At 35.2% G+C, this 17,281-nt stretch overlaps 1 protein-coding gene across 2 annotated transcripts; it reads right to left on the bottom strand.

The window, feature by feature from the left end:
- Positions 1-15,951, bottom strand: stum (stum, mechanosensory transduction mediator homolog). Of its 2 annotated transcripts, XR_008160604.1 has the most exons (4): positions 15,666-15,951; positions 5,665-5,844; positions 4,513-4,763; positions 1-1,425 (listed from the first exon to the last, which is right to left on the bottom strand). XR_008160604.1 is itself a non-coding variant. In XM_052587143.1 (3 exons), exons 1-3 carry the CDS (start codon positions 15,832-15,834, stop codon positions 1,391-1,393), a joined length of 384 nt encoding a protein of 127 aa, XP_052443103.1. In that variant the 5' UTR covers positions 15,835-15,951; the 3' UTR covers positions 1-1,390. The 2 variants fall into 2 exon arrangements, 1 of the variants encoding a protein (XP_052443103.1); XM_052587143.1 differs by lacking the exon at positions 4,513-4,763.
- Between the last annotated feature and the right edge of the window lie 1,330 nt (positions 15,952-17,281).

The following is a 17,281-nucleotide window of genomic DNA, read 5'->3' on the forward strand; positions in this document are numbered from 1 at the left end:
TCACTTTTTGAAAGCACAATTTATTGGATATGGCACCTCTGACATTTCTGGAGTAGTGACAGCATCATTGTGTAAATCTGCTTAGTAACATATGTTTGTCTGTACTATATTTATGCCTTTGGACTTAGCACTGGATTATGTTGTTTGTATTTAAAAGGCAGCACTTAACACAACAGCACACAAATTTACATGACTATTTCACTTTTTGTCCATATTTACAACAAATTCACAGCACACATTCACACCAGAGACCAGCAAATATCCATTAATAACATCCAAAAAAGAGACTCAACCAGATTTAAAAATCTTCAGTGTGAGTTAAATATTAGAAACCAGTTCAGAGTACCTCATATCTGGGCTTGAATTTTTCCAAATATATTGCACACTCACTCAGCAAGAGCACAAATTCTGCTTACTCAGTTGCTGCAGTCATTTGCAATTGGTGGTTCATTTTTTTAATGTCAGTCTTAAATCATAGTGTTTTTACTGTTCTCCATGGCTTACTCTTTATCAGTCACATAAAAATAACTTGCACTTAATTACATTATTTCATACCCTATGCATGGGTTGATTAAAGTGGCCAGTCACTATGGCAACTAGCCTACCATGATTCACCAATACTTGGCTGTTTTACTCAACAACAGATAATTACTGGGCAAAAAGGTTATGTTTTTGGCTGATGGTCTCTGGGTATTTAAGACTAATAGAGATTAACAATAACAGGTGATGTATTTTTTTGCAGAATACAATGTACAGTATGTTTTATAAATTCACATAAATACACACTTTCTCTTTTATAAGGCTTAATATGAGTAATAAAAACACAGCACACTATAAAGAAATACTGGAGACACTGTAATGCACATGACATTTAAATATACAGCGTAATATGTATTCATAGTCCTCTGTGGGAAACAAAATAGGAGTAGTTCACCCAAAAATGAAGAGGCATGAGGGCGAGTAAATAATGCAGGTTCTTTCAGCTACTTCATCAGATACCTCAAAGCTTTTTAACAAATATAGTTATTTTACAAACTCAAATGTCCATAGTGTATATTGGTCAGCTTAATACATTAAGACTACAGAGTAGAGTATGATTAAGATCGATTTTCCCTGACAGGTATAGGATGTGTTCGGCACATAGACGGTTCGCACGTTTGGACAATTTTTAGTGATATTGACAGAATGTTCATGCTCTTCTGCTGTCCCTCAACAGTCAGGTGCCCTTGACGCAGTACCTGACAGGAAGTAGCAGGAGTTGGGCTGAGAATCATGTGATCAACCCCTGGATCTCCCAGGCCACGTGGGGTCATCTCAAAGCTCCCATACGTGTTGGCCAGACAGCACGGGAGAAAGGCGCACATTCAGGATTAGGTTTGGATGACGGCAGTCAGAGCTGCTGAGGGGCGGCCTGCTCCCTGTAGCCTAAAGGAAAAGAGCATCAGCGTTCACAAGACAGCTATACTGTATGTACACACTACAGGGGTCAATGTTTTCAATGTCTCCTACTGTATGCTCACCAAGGCTGCATTTATTTGCTTAAAATACAGTAAAAACTGTCAAATTATTTCAAATCATTTTTGAAATATGTAAAATAGTTTTAATTTCTAAATTTCTGAACTTACAACAGCTGTTTAGTGTGACATGATACTTCAGAAATCATTCTAATATGCTGATTGCACAAGAAAAATTATTCTTATTATTAATGTTGAAGACAGTTGTGTTGCTCAATATTTTTATGCAAACCATAATTTTTACCTTGTAGGATACTTTGATGTTTTTGATATATAAATCTTTTGAAACTTCATCCTTCACCTGCATCCTTGCTGAATAAAAGTATTCATTTGTTTCCAATAAATAAATAATACTAACCCCAAAGGTATGGCAAACCGAGTTTAAAGTTATAGTATGAATAAATGCTGGTTGTGTAGCCTTGTTAAATATCATTTTATGACTTGCGTAATGCATGATTTGTCTTTTTTGGAGCCTCCTGTCACTGTATTATAACAGCAGGTTTGGAAGGTTGAGGATGACAATTTATTTTGTGAACTGTTATTTGAAAAAAGAAGTTAATTAAAATAAAGCTGAAATTAAATACAACTTAAAAATAGAAAATGAACATTAATTGAATTTTGATGAAAAATTTTGCCTTGGCAACTAACTGAAATAAAATAATTTAAAATGTAAAAACGCACTAAAACTGCATAAAATAAAGCTGAATAAAAATATTCAATAAAAAAAATAATAGTATTTGAATAAAACTATTATTTACTTGATTAATTATTTTATTACTTTGAATGCTTTCTGTGTTGTTAAATAAAGTCTATAAACCAAATGACCAAACAACATTTTTTTACAGAAAGAAGCCTAAAGAAGGTTTGAAAGCATCCTCAGCATACATAAATATATAAAAAAAATAATAAACAGCCCCTCGCCAACAAAAACTGAATGCTACCACTTGATGTGAGTGGTTTTCATATATATCATCTAGAAAATGCCTCAGTGGGGTTTACATTTTACAACACTGGCTCCTATCTGTGCACTGAAATGCACAGGTTTTGGCTTTTTCTTGCAGTTTTTTCTAATGAGATGTAGAATGGGAATAGATTGATGACTCATGACCTTCTTAAAGCATTGCATTATAACAGGTTTAAATGCAGATGACTCAATGCATTAAAGCTTTCAAAAGATCAAGACCCAAGCTTCAACTATCAAGCCCTTTCTTTATAGCATGCCAGCCATTTAGTAAACTCTACTGCAAACTTTAAGGCAAATATAGTAGTTAAAGGGATAGTTCACACAAAAATGAACAACTGTTTGTTAGTATTTGTTAATATTCATTGCATTCCAAACCCAAATGACTTTCTTTTTAGCCTAATGAAATTTTTTATTAATGAATCAATAGATCCAGTTCACAAAACTGGTATGAATGACTCATACAATCACCTTTTGTGTTTCAAGAAAGAAAGAAAAACCATGCAGGTCTGGATTATGATTTTTGAGGGCCACTATTACTTTAAATGGTCTTCCAAGTCGGCGAGCCACAAAGGCAAGGCTGCTGAAAGATCTTGTCAAAGGGCTCAGCGTGCAACTGAAGGAGTTAGTGGTGCATCGTCACAGTCTCTGTATGAAGTCACACTTTTGCAAAGCTTCTTTTCTAATGAGCTCTATGGTTCTACTGGCATTTAATGGACAAAGAGTGGATCAAACAGACTGAGAGGAGACTGGCAGATGGCAGATGGTGGGAGGCACATTATCCGAGATGGATCAGAATAAACAGAATGGGAGAAGCCGAGCTTGCAGCAATGGTAGTGATGATGGGCTGAGATGAGTGACCAAGCTGTGTGGACAGCAGACCTGTATCAAATAATTGTGTTTGCATCTAACACTTTCATTAGTGTAATATTTCATAAGTGTTAAAATTATTTGACAATCAACATTTAAATGCAAGAATGAATCCCCTAAATTATCATTCTGTAAAAAAATTGGCATAGAGAGATTTTGGTGTCTCATGTCTATGAACATATAAAATGTACGTAAATGTATAAACTTAATTATGCTAAGTTTAAGCCATATTTTAAGGCAATATTTCATGCATTGGTGGAAAAGTCAATCTTGGAAAAAATCATTTTATACAGTTCAAATTTAATTAAAACATAGCTCTTAGACATTTTGTCACTTGTTATTAATTTCATTCAGTTTCCTCATCGGAATGTATCATTTTGCGCTATACTTTTCTGTGACCATAAGTTTTAAATTTAGATGCAGTATAAAAGGAAAATCAGGATAACTAAATTAATTTTAGTTTGGCCAAGAAAGAAATAGTATAAAGGAATAAATTACATTTAAAAATGTATTCAAATATAATTATAATTCTTAAAATATAAATATAACTCTGCATTTTCTTTATAATAATATGTGACCTTGGACCACAAAACCAGCCATAAGGGTACATTTTTTGGAACTCAGATTAATACATCATTATACACCTGAAAGCTGAATAAATAAGCTTTCCATTGATATATGGTTTGCTAGCATAGGACAATATTTGGCTGAGATATTTTAATTTGATCTGGAATCTGAGGGTGCAAAAAATCTATATATTGAGAAAATCGCCTTTAAAGTTGTCCAAAGTACATTTTTAGCAATGCATATTATATAGGCCTAATAAAAAATTAAGTTTTGATATTTCTATCGTAGGAAATTTACAAAATATCTTCATGACAAACATCCTCAGGCCTGTGAAAGAAAGTAATAATAAAATAATAATATTTTTATGGTATTTTATATAGCATTTGCTGCCTCCAAATTAAATTAAGACAATTTGAGGTTGCAAAGGTCAGTTACAAAAAAATAATAATAATAATTTGCATATATAACCATTTTTCTTTGCAGTGTACAGTATGTAGTATGTGCATGGAAAATGTTTGCAGGCTATGTTTTTTTTTATATTTGAGACAGGTCTGAGTATAATTAGTGACAAGATAAAAGTCAAATATTTGGTTCACTTACCTTCAGAAACTTTTGATCCAAAAGGTTGTAAAATAGCGAAATAAATAAATAAATAAATGATTAGAATTTTAAATAATATGTTTAAATGTTCAATGACAGTATGAACATTCCACAGTAAAAACATGTGACGAAGTTCTGTGATTTGCTTCGTCCGCCTACACAGAACAATTACTGCAGGGCTTTCAATCCACTCCTACCAGCAGACCGCTCTAATAGTCATTGTTCAAAGGATTCTGGCACCTTCTACAGCCCTGGAAGGAGGAGGTGATATTAGAAGAAGAGAGAAAGATGTCAGGTTGAACATGAACGGAGCTGACTATGGCCCACAGCAGGTTGACCGCTGAAATCCTGTCATCTTCTACACTTACCACGCATGTGAAAGGGATAGTTCACCCAAAAATGAAAATTCTGTCATCATTTACTCACGCTCATGTTGTTGTTCCAAACCTGTTTGATTTTCTTTCTACTGCAGAACAATCACAAAAGAAGATATTTGGAAGGACATTTCAGCAGTTTTTGCCTATATGATGAAAGTCCAAAACAACACTTCATATTATTATTCCTAATTGTATAGACAAAAACAACCCAAAATATACTTTTTTATATATTTTTGTGTTTGACAGAAGAAAGGAAGAAATTGGAAAGTTTTGGAACAACATGAGGGTAAGTAATGACATAATATATATTTTTCCCTTTCAATGTACAGTTTGTTCTAGTTTTGCTAGAGATCATTAAAAACAGATCTCCTATTCCTAGAAGAAAAAACATTAAGAATGCATTAAGATGCATTAAGAACCGGGGGGTGAAAACCTTTTGAATTTGAAGATAAGGGTAAATTTAGCTTATTTTGTCTTCTGGGAAACATGTAAATATCTTCTGCAGCTTCTAAGGGGGGGTACTAAATGATAAAAATATGATATTTAGGCAAAAAAAAAAAAAAAAAAAAAAAAAAAAAAAAATATATATATATATATATTTTTTTTTTAAACATATTCATTCTTATTCAAAAGTACATAATGCACGGTTTCTCAAGAACAGTGGGCAGTTTCAGGACAAACAAGGGACACGGGTTTTCGGGGGGCTACCGAAACAACCAAAAATATTTCCTAATTGAAAAAGGTGCTTGTAGTGGTTTTATGGAGGAATACTCACTTGCAAGAATGACCATGTCCATTCCCCAGAATATGCTCATGATCCAGCCCACCATGACAATGGCAGTGACGATCTGGATGAAGGCGGCTGCGATGTTCAGCCAGAAAACGCAGCACATGTGTCTGTCGGGAAGATCTGTCCTCGCTCCGCACAGAACCGTGAAGGCTGAGATGAATGTACCTGTCACAAAAATAAAGCGAGATGCCGTCAACATGGGATATATATAAATATGATCCTCTTCTGTGGTTAAAATAGTTAACAAATGCAATATGACGCAAGTCTTGATCTAATCTTAAAACCGCACACTAATGATATCATTCATCATAGTGTGAATAATACCATACATTACAATAAGGTCTGAGACATAATTATGGCATAAAATATTAACAGAGGAGCTTGAATATAAATTAACATGGTGATTTTAGGAACAGTCAGTGTCAGCTTCTATTACATCTGCGGTCTTGGTTGAAATTAATGTTTGTTCTGTGCTTAAAAGATTATCATTGAATAATAAGTCATATGGATTACAAATTACAAATATGTTGTTGTTTTTTTGCAAAGACAAATAAACATTTGTTGCATGTTATTTAAGATATGAAGATATTCCTTTCATGTTCACTTTAAAGAGCAGAACACTCTGCTTTTAAATCTGGACACAAAGCAATTCCAAAGAGATATTTTCAGTATTTAAGTATGTGTTATGCTGTTCTGATCTTTCCGCAGATCTGCAGGACTAGTCTGAAGAAGAGTCTCATTTGGAAACTCTTGGGAACTTTAACCAACATAGTACTGTAACTCGCCAAGACAGATATTTATTTTTTTCTATCCCCCTCATTCCAGGGCAATTAGGTTATGAATAGCTTTCCATTTTTGTAAGGCCGATAAGCATAATTCACACTGAAGGAGTGTGAGCAAGCAGACAGCACTATGCTGCCAAGCACAGCTTAGCATCTCATTAGTGTTATCACAATAATAGATTCTAATAGGGAGGACAGCGGCTGAACATTAGCATAGCACACAAAACTGATGAGCCTCCTCATTATGAGAAATGTACTTTATTCACCCCGGATACAGCCTGTTCTTTAGTTAACAGTATGGTCTGCCACTATAAAATGCTTGGCTGTTATTGAGAAGGACTGGGATAGAACCTCTTAAGTTTATCATCCGGAAGGGGCTTTCCAAGTAGAGAAGGGAAAACATCACTTTTCACAGCTTTTTATTCCCACGGCCGTTATACAAACAATACATTCACTGTACTTCCCCCAAAAGCAGACAGCAAGGAATTATAGAACGAGTGTAGGAAATGCTGATAGTCCCTAGACTTGAGGAGAAGATATGCATAAGCATTTTTTTAACATACAGTATATATGTTTTGACACCCAAATTTTGAATGGCAGTGTATACAGTATAAATTGAAATTCAATATGTGTTATATATTAAATATAATTTAAAACTGACATATAGATAGCTATGCTATGCTTTCAGTCTGCAAGGCTGAGTAAAGACTGCTCAGGTCTTAGTGACAAACAGAGCCTTGAGTGTTTGTAGCACTCTAATTAAACTGAATGACGTGAGGACCCCCACTCCACCATATTATTAAACACACACACACTTGCAGGTCAAATCAGCTGTGTGATCTAGCATCAGGCTGTCAACAATGCTTCTGCCTGTCAAACTGAATTAAGCACAGGATACCCAGGCAAATGTCTGCTTGCATATGGCACACATATAATTTAGAGGCCACATCGCACGTCATAACTATTCAACAGAGACATGCACACATTCACACTCTGTGAAGAAGGGATGCTTGAAGATAAGATACAGTAGGGTGGTGAGGGGTCCTAGTCCCTGCATATTAGGCTCACAATCACTATAATTTCCCTCAGCCTTCCCTCAGAGTGGGGGAGTTTAATTATCCTTTTCAGTTCCCTTTCTACTGAGAGAGACAAACATTGCTAGGAGAACATGTGTGGAAGTTCTCAGGTGCCAGTGTAGTTTTTTTTTTTACGCTCTAAGATGTTTTAATGTTTTAAACATACATACTGTAAGCACATTTGATATAAATAGTCGTGGTGACCCTAGGAGCTGCAAGGAATGAAAATCAGTTATCTTCTCTCCCATTGTTCACCCTCTTCAGACTGGAAGCTAGTGGATGCACCATTCAGTTTCAGGAAGTCGTTCATAGACTCTTTACTTGTTGATTGCACATATTGATTGAGTTTCTTTAAGTCAGACAGCATGGTTTGGCAAGCCATTGCATAAAACTGGAGAGACAAAGAATGACCTTAAGTCTAACAAAAGAGAGATTTCAACACGCTCTCCCCTCTCAGATTTAAATAGAGCACAAGAGTAGGGTTATAGAGGTTATAATTCTATTCAAAATCTCCATAGAGATATTGATTTTTAGCAATAAGGAACAAACATTTCATGAAGACCTATGCTTTTAAAAATGTAAATTCCAAAAAGGTATTAGAGAACCGTTTTTGCTCTGTGAAGAAACTTTTGTGCAATAGAAGTTTTCCATGGATGGTAAAGGTTCTTCATGGAACCACTGATGCCAATAAAAGTGTTCACATCATACGTCATTTGTTTACAACATGTGAGACACGTTTTTTAATGGATAAGCTTTTTATTAAACTTCTCATGAATCGATGCAGTGCAACAACCGCTGAGTGGCAACAAACAGCTTGAAAGATCAAAGCCAATTTTTTTTAATAACTCAAACTGAATTCTTCTGAAAGAAGAAAGTCAGATACACCTAGTATGACTTCAGGGTGTGTAATTTATGGCTTAATTTTCATTTTTGGATGAACTAAGGCAAATCAGCATATTAGAATGAATTATGAAGGATCAATTATGAAGGATCACGATCACAGATTGAATAAATGATGTCATTTTTTAAAAACTGTAATAATATTTTACAATTTTGATTAAGCCAGTAGTATGCTCTACCACTGAGCCACAGGAATATGTGATAAAGCTAAGTGATAAAAACTAAGCAGAGTTCATATAGCACCTCTCTAACATTTAACATTACACACGCAGTGTTTGGTGCACAGGTGAGTAAACTATGCCCGAGAGCTTGATGTATTATAGAGTCATTCTGAAAGCGAGGTGAAGGATTAGCCTCAAGGTAGGCCTAGGAAACATGCACAGCGACTATTCCGGAAATTGAAAATTCCACAACAGCTCTGCGGCCTCTATTTATAACAGCTCAAGGATGAGAGCCAAGACAGCTTGAGAGGAGAAGCGACAAAGTCAGTCTGACGCCCTGCAGCCATCACAGTTTTCAGCCATTCTTGTGAGAAGCTGATTACTCATCAGTCATTTACTGGCTCTTCAATCCCTTCCGAAGAGAGAGTCATTTGGGTTAACACTCTCTTTTATGAGGCTAACAGCACCAGTACTGCCCATTTAATGCAGACTTTAAGGGACAATTTCACGTGACGGGGCCTTGAGAAGATCAGAAATGAGAAAACATGCTAGAACGATTTGTGATATGAAATCCCAAAAGTTAAACTGCCCAAAACTTCCCAAAAGTTAAACTGCGATGAACTTGTGCTTTATTGCCAAATCTTAAAATCTATTTTTTTCTGTTCACTGGGTTTGCTGTTTATTGCTAATATACTCTCGGCCATTAATCACACTGCAAATCTTAGGTAATCTGAAGCAAGAGCAACAGTGTAATTATCGGGTGTCTCTACTGACAGCGTAGCCCTATTCAAAATGAGACCAATAACAGTCTCTGAATGATGTTATCCCATTCATCTCATTTTGTGAGTGAAGAGAACTGTATAAAATTAGAAGTTACAGCGCTCAGTTGTCTTCTATCTGCTGCCAAAAATGTTAAGCTGAAAGCCATTTTTCTGCTCTCTAAGTGAACTATTGTCACAAAAACACCAACTGTGCCCTCATTCTGGTAATCATGTATAATATAATAACTGAACTGAATCTATCAGCTGCAATTTAATAAAATAAATCTCATATTTTTGTCTGAGATGTCCCATGGTTTCTTTCACTGCACTTCCAAGAGACATTAGTTTCCTATTTGTTTTTCTTCTTTTCCTTTTTTTTTATGTGTGTCTCAGCCTTATAAGACATGTCCTCTGTCCGCCTACAGTCCATTAACTGACTATCTGATGCATATTTTACACAAAACTGGGAAGGTTTTTTGAGTCTGGCTGTCTAGTTCAAATCTAACATTGTCCAAATATGCACATACTTCCCTACTACAGTGCATGTAAACAGCAATATGTAAAATAAGCATTGTATTTGCATATGAAGTATCATGGTAACAGAGAACTGAACTAAGAGACAGAATACCATTCAAAAGTTAGGGGTCTGTCACATTTTTTTATGTATTCTTATTTTATGGTTATCAAGAATGCTTTACTTGTTTAGAAAAAAAAAGTTACGTTTAGAAAAAAAAAGTTACATGGTGAAAAATTATTACAATTTAAAAGTGTTTTCAATTTTTCTTTATTTTAATGTTATGTATCCAAATGATGGTAAGTGATAATATTTTTGAATCGTTATAAATGTTTTCAAAATGTATATAGAAAATATATATTAATAAATAAATAAAAATAAATGAATATAATAAAAATAAAAGAAGACGTAAGGTCGCATAGAAGAATCCTCTACCTGACAGTAACAGGCTTCTCTGCATGTCTGTTTTTCCTCTGTAATTGTTTGCTTTATGAAAAGCTTAAAAGAAGCTTTTAACTTATTATTAAAGGTCTAAAAGAAGTAATGCAATCTATAACGATAACATAAATTTTTTTGCCCGTTTAAGTGCACTTTGAAGAACCCCCTTGGAATGAATTCATTTGCTTGCTTATCTATCTCTTTCAATCTTAGAGGAGACAGGCAGGCAGGCTTCTGCTAGCATCTGCTGTCATGGAAACTAGAAGAGCACCAGGGCTAGAGCGATAGGTTCAATTCAAAGAGTGTTGGGATAGCATAGGCATGAGCAACACAAATCACTCAAATTGTCCTGCTGAGAAAATAGTTTAAACCAGGTGGTCTGCACCTAAACTGGCCCACCAGCTTAACCAGTAGAAGATCAGCAAACCAACCAAGATCAGCAGGGTAATCACTGAAAAGACTTCTGTCATTTTCAGATCTCTGGTTAATGTCATTTACTGTACATTCCTGGTTGGGTAAAAATATCTTGTGGAAATTAGAAAATTAAAGCAAAAAAAATTAAAAAGCCATTATTTCTAGAATAAATTATTCAGGACATTCAGTTTTAGCTGTGTTTCTGAAGCTAAATGCAATTGAAGTGGTCGACCTTTGTCATTTCTTTGCACTTTAACACTCACATTTTAAATGATACTCAAATTTTAGGCTTAAAGTACAGTCCATTTCAAACAAGGGTTTTATATGATTTTCACTATACATTTCCATCTATTTTTGGAAAGCTTTTAGCACTTTATTATCCTTCCCTTGGATGTATTAAATGACAGAAATCTTCATGCTCACCACAAAATATCTTTCTTTTTTTTCCCGTGTGAAAAGACTTCCCATTTAGATTCAGATCAGGTCAAGATGAGAAGTCAACAGTTTTCCACTTTTAGACCTTGAGAAACTACTTTCTTTGGATGAAATTCTATCCATATCTGATTACTTCTAAACCAAATATATTTGTAAAAAGGCTACATATTTGGCCACACAAAGCCTGAATTAAAACAAGATTTTTCTAGTATGCCTGAACAAATGGTGCAAATAAGCATGCAAGCCTAACATTAAACAGCTGTGAATCCAACTGTCAAAATAATTTTGATGCCACAGATTTTCAGAATGGCTGAACACACAAGGAAAAAAAGTGTAAAAAAATGCAAGTCAGGAGTCCATTGTCACAATTTAATTTTAAATCTGCAGTGTTGGATAGGAAAAATTGTTTAAAACCAGACGGATTTACTAAATTGCAGCTCAGAGTGATTCAGCACAGGTAATGCATTATGGGAAGTGAAGCGTTTTTCCACCCAGGTCAACAAAAGATCATTTATTAACTATGATAAAATATCTATCCATCCATCCATGCAAACTTTGCTGTTTTAAGTAAAATTTCTAGGAGGCGCGTTTCTGTGAATAAGCATACATTTTTTATCGGATAGGCGTTTCGTCCACACGGATCCGGCGTTTTCGTAAGGTGAAACCGCTATTTTTTGAAACCGGGTCCCAGAGTGGATAAATTTGAAAAAGCCGTCTTTGCGTTTTCGTCTGGATGGCTAATCTTATATTTTCTGAAACGATGACGTCATCAGCCCACGTCTCCCCCCTAGTCAGACACCTCTACGTCCCGTAACAGCAACAAAAACATGAACAAACACTGAACGATTGTCTTTTTATTAACTAACATTAACACAGATTAATAAATGTATTGTTCCATGTTCGTTTGTGTACCACGCGCAAGGTTTATGAGCATAGTCCAAGTCTTCTTCTCAGTTTTTAGTGTATCTCTGTGGCAGAATAACAGCACCACATACTGGTCTGGCATGTATACTACATCATTTTGCGGTTTCGTGTGGACACGGATATTTCTTGAGACAAGGAAAAAAAAGATTGGATTGGGTTAAGCTCCGTCTCCGTGTGGACGGGTTAGTCACAGTCACAGTCTGAAGCAACTTAATTAAAAGTATGCTTATTGCATTATTAGCATCAAAGAACTGTTTAATACAACACCGCAATTTCATTGTTTGGACATGAAATCTATTAATAAGACCCTCAATTTGTGCACATGAAAATATGCATGATTTGATGATTTGAATCTAAACTCATCTGGCACCCAACACATGCCTGCAAAGAATTGGAAATTAAAGGTGAGGAGAGCAGGTTGTCAAGCATGACTCACTAACTAGAGTGGTAATGGTCTCAGACAACCCGAGCACAGACTATGTGCTCAAGAGAGCCCCATTTGGCTCTTTGCATTTTCCCTTGTATCATCGTCTTCCAAACATGGGCTCTCTTGTCATAATATTCCGCTCTAGTTTATGTATGAGCAACTGTGCAGCAGACAGGAGCTCAGTAAACTATGCCCACATGCACAGATGATACAAGACAGGCACATTAGTGCCTGCAGAATGCATGTTCGTTCTGTAAGTATTTATACAGCATATGCACTGATTCATACTGAACGCTTGCATCCTCCAAAAGCACTCCATGTCCTCCAGACTCCAGAGGGACTGGCCGAAACTTGAGGAGGAAAGGCTATGCTGAAGTGGACTGCAAAATTAAATGAGTTGAGGCACAAGTCCGATAGTGGTATCCTGATGGATGAAACCATTATTGACATAAACACCAGAGGGCCACAAGTGGCTGAGTGATGCGGTCACCGGGTTGATTACTGTATGTTCAATTTAACTGCAACTGTCAGAGATGGATTACAAGCTCTGCAAATGTCCTGGATGCATACGTCTTGTCAAAAATGCCGTAGAAGAGCTGAATATTTCTCATGCCCTGGTAAAAGTAGGGCTGGCTTGACAATATCGATTACCAGTTTTTAAATGTGCAGTAAGTTTCTAAGAAAACTGTTGTTTTTTTAAATCAACAAAACAAGCATGCCCCTACTTAAAAAGACCATGTGTTGGTTTGTCTGCCCCCAAATTCACAAACATGCCATGTACTTACTGGTGATTGGGTACAAGTGTGTTTTGGCACTTGGTCTGATTCAATTTCAAAAGCGTTTCTCAGAAATTGCTTACTGCGCCATTAATTGATTGTCATTTTGAAGCACCGATATCAATTTAATGTGACATAATTTAACACCTGAGTTCAATTGGCAGTGCAGAGATTAACCAATCATCTCTTTCTTTTAACTACTAGCTATAGTATAAAATAAACATGAATGAACTTCAGAAAGCATGATAAAAAAACAATACAACTTACTGAAATGTATTATGTCTCATGTATTCACTCATTTTGTTTTAAATACAAAAAGTGGTCAAAAAAACAGTTCGTAAAAATGTGTCATGCTACATTTACCTCAGAGAAGACACTTAATACACTAACCTGTTATTGGCATCTCTTTTATTGCAAGTTTTAATAAATTTATCATAGGACAACCACAGTTTAAATGTTGCGATTTTACCACAACTAGAAGTAGAAAAAAAAAGATTAAAAAAAAAAAAAAAATCAATATTTGTACACAACTCAATCAATTTAATAAATATATCCAAACAAACTGAAATCTGATTCAAGTAGAGAAGCTTGTGAATTGAAATCTAATCAATTTGTAAAATCTGTGTTAACAAAAAGGGTTAATCCATATCTGTGGAGTTAAAAAAAGAGATATCAGATGTACTGCATTATCCATAAAAGGCCACCTATCAAGACAATTCACTTATATAAGCAGTGACTCAGGTGCAAAATAACCAGGAGTGTGATCCTTTTATTACTACTACTAGCTTTTTACAAAGCCTTCAGCCTTATTAGACATAAGGGAGATCAATATTCATCTGCCATGTGTGCTTTTATAGTTTGAAAGCTGCAAGCTACAAAGTGATGCTTTAAATGTGTCTGTCTAATGCAGTGGTACTAGAATTCTTAAAGAGAAAATAAAACAACCCATCTGGTCTTTGAAGACAGACATCTTGGCACAATCTATTGCCAATTAAGAAAAAGCAATGTTGGATGAAAGAAAATGCTCGCAAAAGCTGATCACACACATGACCAGATACCAGAGATTAGCAATTACTTAGACCGAACTAACATGATTGAGAATCAAGTTGGAAATGACAATATCGAGATGGATGAACGGACTGGCTAGGACGCAGAAAAGGTCAAGTTATCAATCAGGGTAACGGAGTGGATGCAATTATTTATGATCATCTTGATTATCTGTTCTGGTATGCTCTCGGATGCATGTGATGGATCTGTTACCACACTTCAAAAATTGGACATGATCTGAAATAAAAACAGCTCATATTGAATCCTGACCTAAATGTCAGCGAGAAACAGGATCTGATCCTGATCGTGTCCAGATACTCCAAGTGTGTTTTGGTGCTGTATGGGTCAATAAGAAATAATGTTGTTCATGATTATAAAAATAATCTGTATTCAAACACATGTTCCTGGCTCTTAGAAATATAATCATTTAATTCATATTTAAAAATAATTTCTAACAAAAATGACCATGAAGTACAACATACCTCTTATACTTTGACTACAGTGTAAGCATATTAATTTAATACTTTGTTTTCACAAATATCATGCATTTTTAAATAACAAGCCAAAATAGGCCATTATATAATTTACTTTGGGTTTACCATATGACAACTTGAACTAATCAAATTATATAATTTCCTGATTATGTTTTTTTTTTTCACATAACAACAATAAGGCTTTTTACATGTTGCTTGTACCACTTTTATACAAACAAAACATATTCAGTATTTAATTTCCAAAGCAATAATAACACAAGGTTGGCCAACCTACTCAAGGGTCATCTTGTTGAGATTTTCAGCCTTTTGACGAGACTTTTTCTTCATTGTACAACCCACACGTTTGACTTCATGCCCCACAAACACATAAAAATAGATTTTAATTCAGAAATTGAGAACTTGTTCATTGTAGGTGGATCCATTTGTCTGTATGAACAGCATTTGTCTGTTTTGCTGTGTAAAGTAATAGACACGTACAAAAAATTAACGTTATGTCATTGACCCATTAACAGAAACATCACAAAAATGTTTTTAACAAAAACGTATTAAGAATTGCAAGAATGGATTCAATTAATGAAAACATACAATAATCGTTAATCAAAATATTTAGACATTCAAATCGCAATTGCAAAGTAGCTTATAAACAATAATTGCAAGCATGTATATTTAAACTGTATAAGTAGCCTATAGCTTATTCAAAGCAAATTTAAATGACTTAAAGCGCGCACTGAAAGAACTTGTTGATGGAATGTCGATTATTTCGGGTGTAAGAACAGTGTTATTTCTCGCAGGTCAGGTGGTTGTGTGTAACTGAGCGAATCGCCTCGTTGTACTCACCCAGTCCGGGCACAAATGTGTTGAGGAACAGGCAGATGACAGCTACTGGGAAAGGCATATAGGGGATGGCAGCGCGTAAAGCTCCTTTCTTCTCTCTGACTTGAACTACAACTCCACTGGTAGAAGAAGAAACTCCTTTTTCGTTCATTTCTGTGTCTTTCTGGTCCATTTCCCGATTTTTAAACTACTTGCGAAGCTTGAAATCCTCGTTTTGGTTTGTACTGGACACTATCAGGAGCAGCTCCAGAGCTTTGTGTTGATATGAGAGCGCGCGCAGTGAACGGTAGGCGTCACTCGGTTACTACCGTGTCAGTGAGCGATAGTACAGTAGATCGTTACACAATGGATTTAAAGTCACAGTGGTGATTTAAACTGACCTATTAGTCAGGTGATAATTAGATTATCCCTATTGGTTGAAATATTACTGATATCCAGTAAACTGATGCTCAGTGTCTTCAAACGCTGTAAAACAGTAGTTAAAAGTATTTTCGTTCACACACACACAAAAAAGAAAATTCAATCAACCCATATGCATTTAAAGTTAAATTATAATATCTTTTAATTTGAACATTTTGATACTTTATCTGCTGGTTACTCTTGACCAGAAAAATTAGTCAATTATTAGATCATATAAAAATATTTATTCGTTTAATTTTTGTCCTGTTTATTAACATTTTCCCTTTAGACCCTTTAGTCTCCCTGCTCTTCTGGGAAAATTCACCTGCTGTTTATCCAGAAGGCTCTTTGGTGAGCCATGGCCTGTCACTGACAGTCTTTGAAAATGCTGATGTGCTGCACCTTGACTCAAAAGGCCTTCCAAAGCCAGAGCTGTCACAATGAACCAAGCTGCAAATCAAAACCATCTGGGACTGTTGTGTCAACAGCTGTGGGTCTGCAGCCGGGGCATGTAATCAGAACACTTGCCATTTCCCAGCCTGCAGTCCTGCAGTCTGCATAATTATTACAGTAAGATTTTTCTTCTTGTGTCATTATTTGAGGATGCACATACTTATCATGGGAAAAGTGAGAAAATTATTAAACAATATGATGGATATGATAAGGTTATTTTGATCGCATGGTGGTAAAAAAAACATGCTATATGCTATAGATTCTTTTTTTTTTCACCCCTTAAACATTTTATGGTACTAAATTGTATGTATGCACGCAGTACCACTTTTTTTAGCACAGACCTAAAAATGAAATTTCCAACTTATTAAACTGTCCTAAATCTTTAATGTTTTGAAGCACATATTATTTTGATTTCTTTTAAAGAAGTTTGGGTGGAAACGATTTCACTAGATGAAATTTGTTTCACATTTGCTTTCAATTCTGTCATTTTTATATAATCATAAGGAGTCACTTTAATTTTTCGGACCATTTAACCCTTTCAGATTATGTCCAGGATTTTGTGTGTAAGAGTATGTGTGTGTTTCATTCCGATTAAGTAAAAAATTATTAAACAACAACAAAAACACATTTTTTAAAATAGAAAATATATTGAAAGAGCACCAGAGGGTTACATATAATTTCATGCAGTATTAATATTAATATTTCAAAAAGAAACCTGCTGTGATTTCACAGAAGAATCATTTGGGTTCTACAAAGAACCATTCAGA

The sequence above is a fragment of the Carassius gibelio genome, chromosome B20, assembly GCF_023724105.1.
Source record: "Carassius gibelio isolate Cgi1373 ecotype wild population from Czech Republic chromosome B20, carGib1.2-hapl.c, whole genome shotgun sequence".
NCBI classification, from domain to species: Eukaryota; Metazoa; Chordata; class Actinopteri; order Cypriniformes; family Cyprinidae; genus Carassius; species Carassius gibelio.

Coding starts and splice junctions, on each gene's coding strand:
- stum (XM_052587143.1), bottom strand. CDS start 15,834: ATGGACCAGAAAGACACAGAAATGAACGAAAAAGGAGTTTCTTCTTCT. Junction 5,845..15,665: donor CACATTTGTGCCCGGACTGG/GTGAGTACAACG, acceptor TTTTTGTGACAG/GTACATTCATCTCAGCCTTC. Junction 1,426..5,664: donor GGACATGGTCATTCTTGCAA/GTGAGTATTCCT, acceptor CTTTTCCTTTAG/GCTACAGGGAGCAGGCCGCC.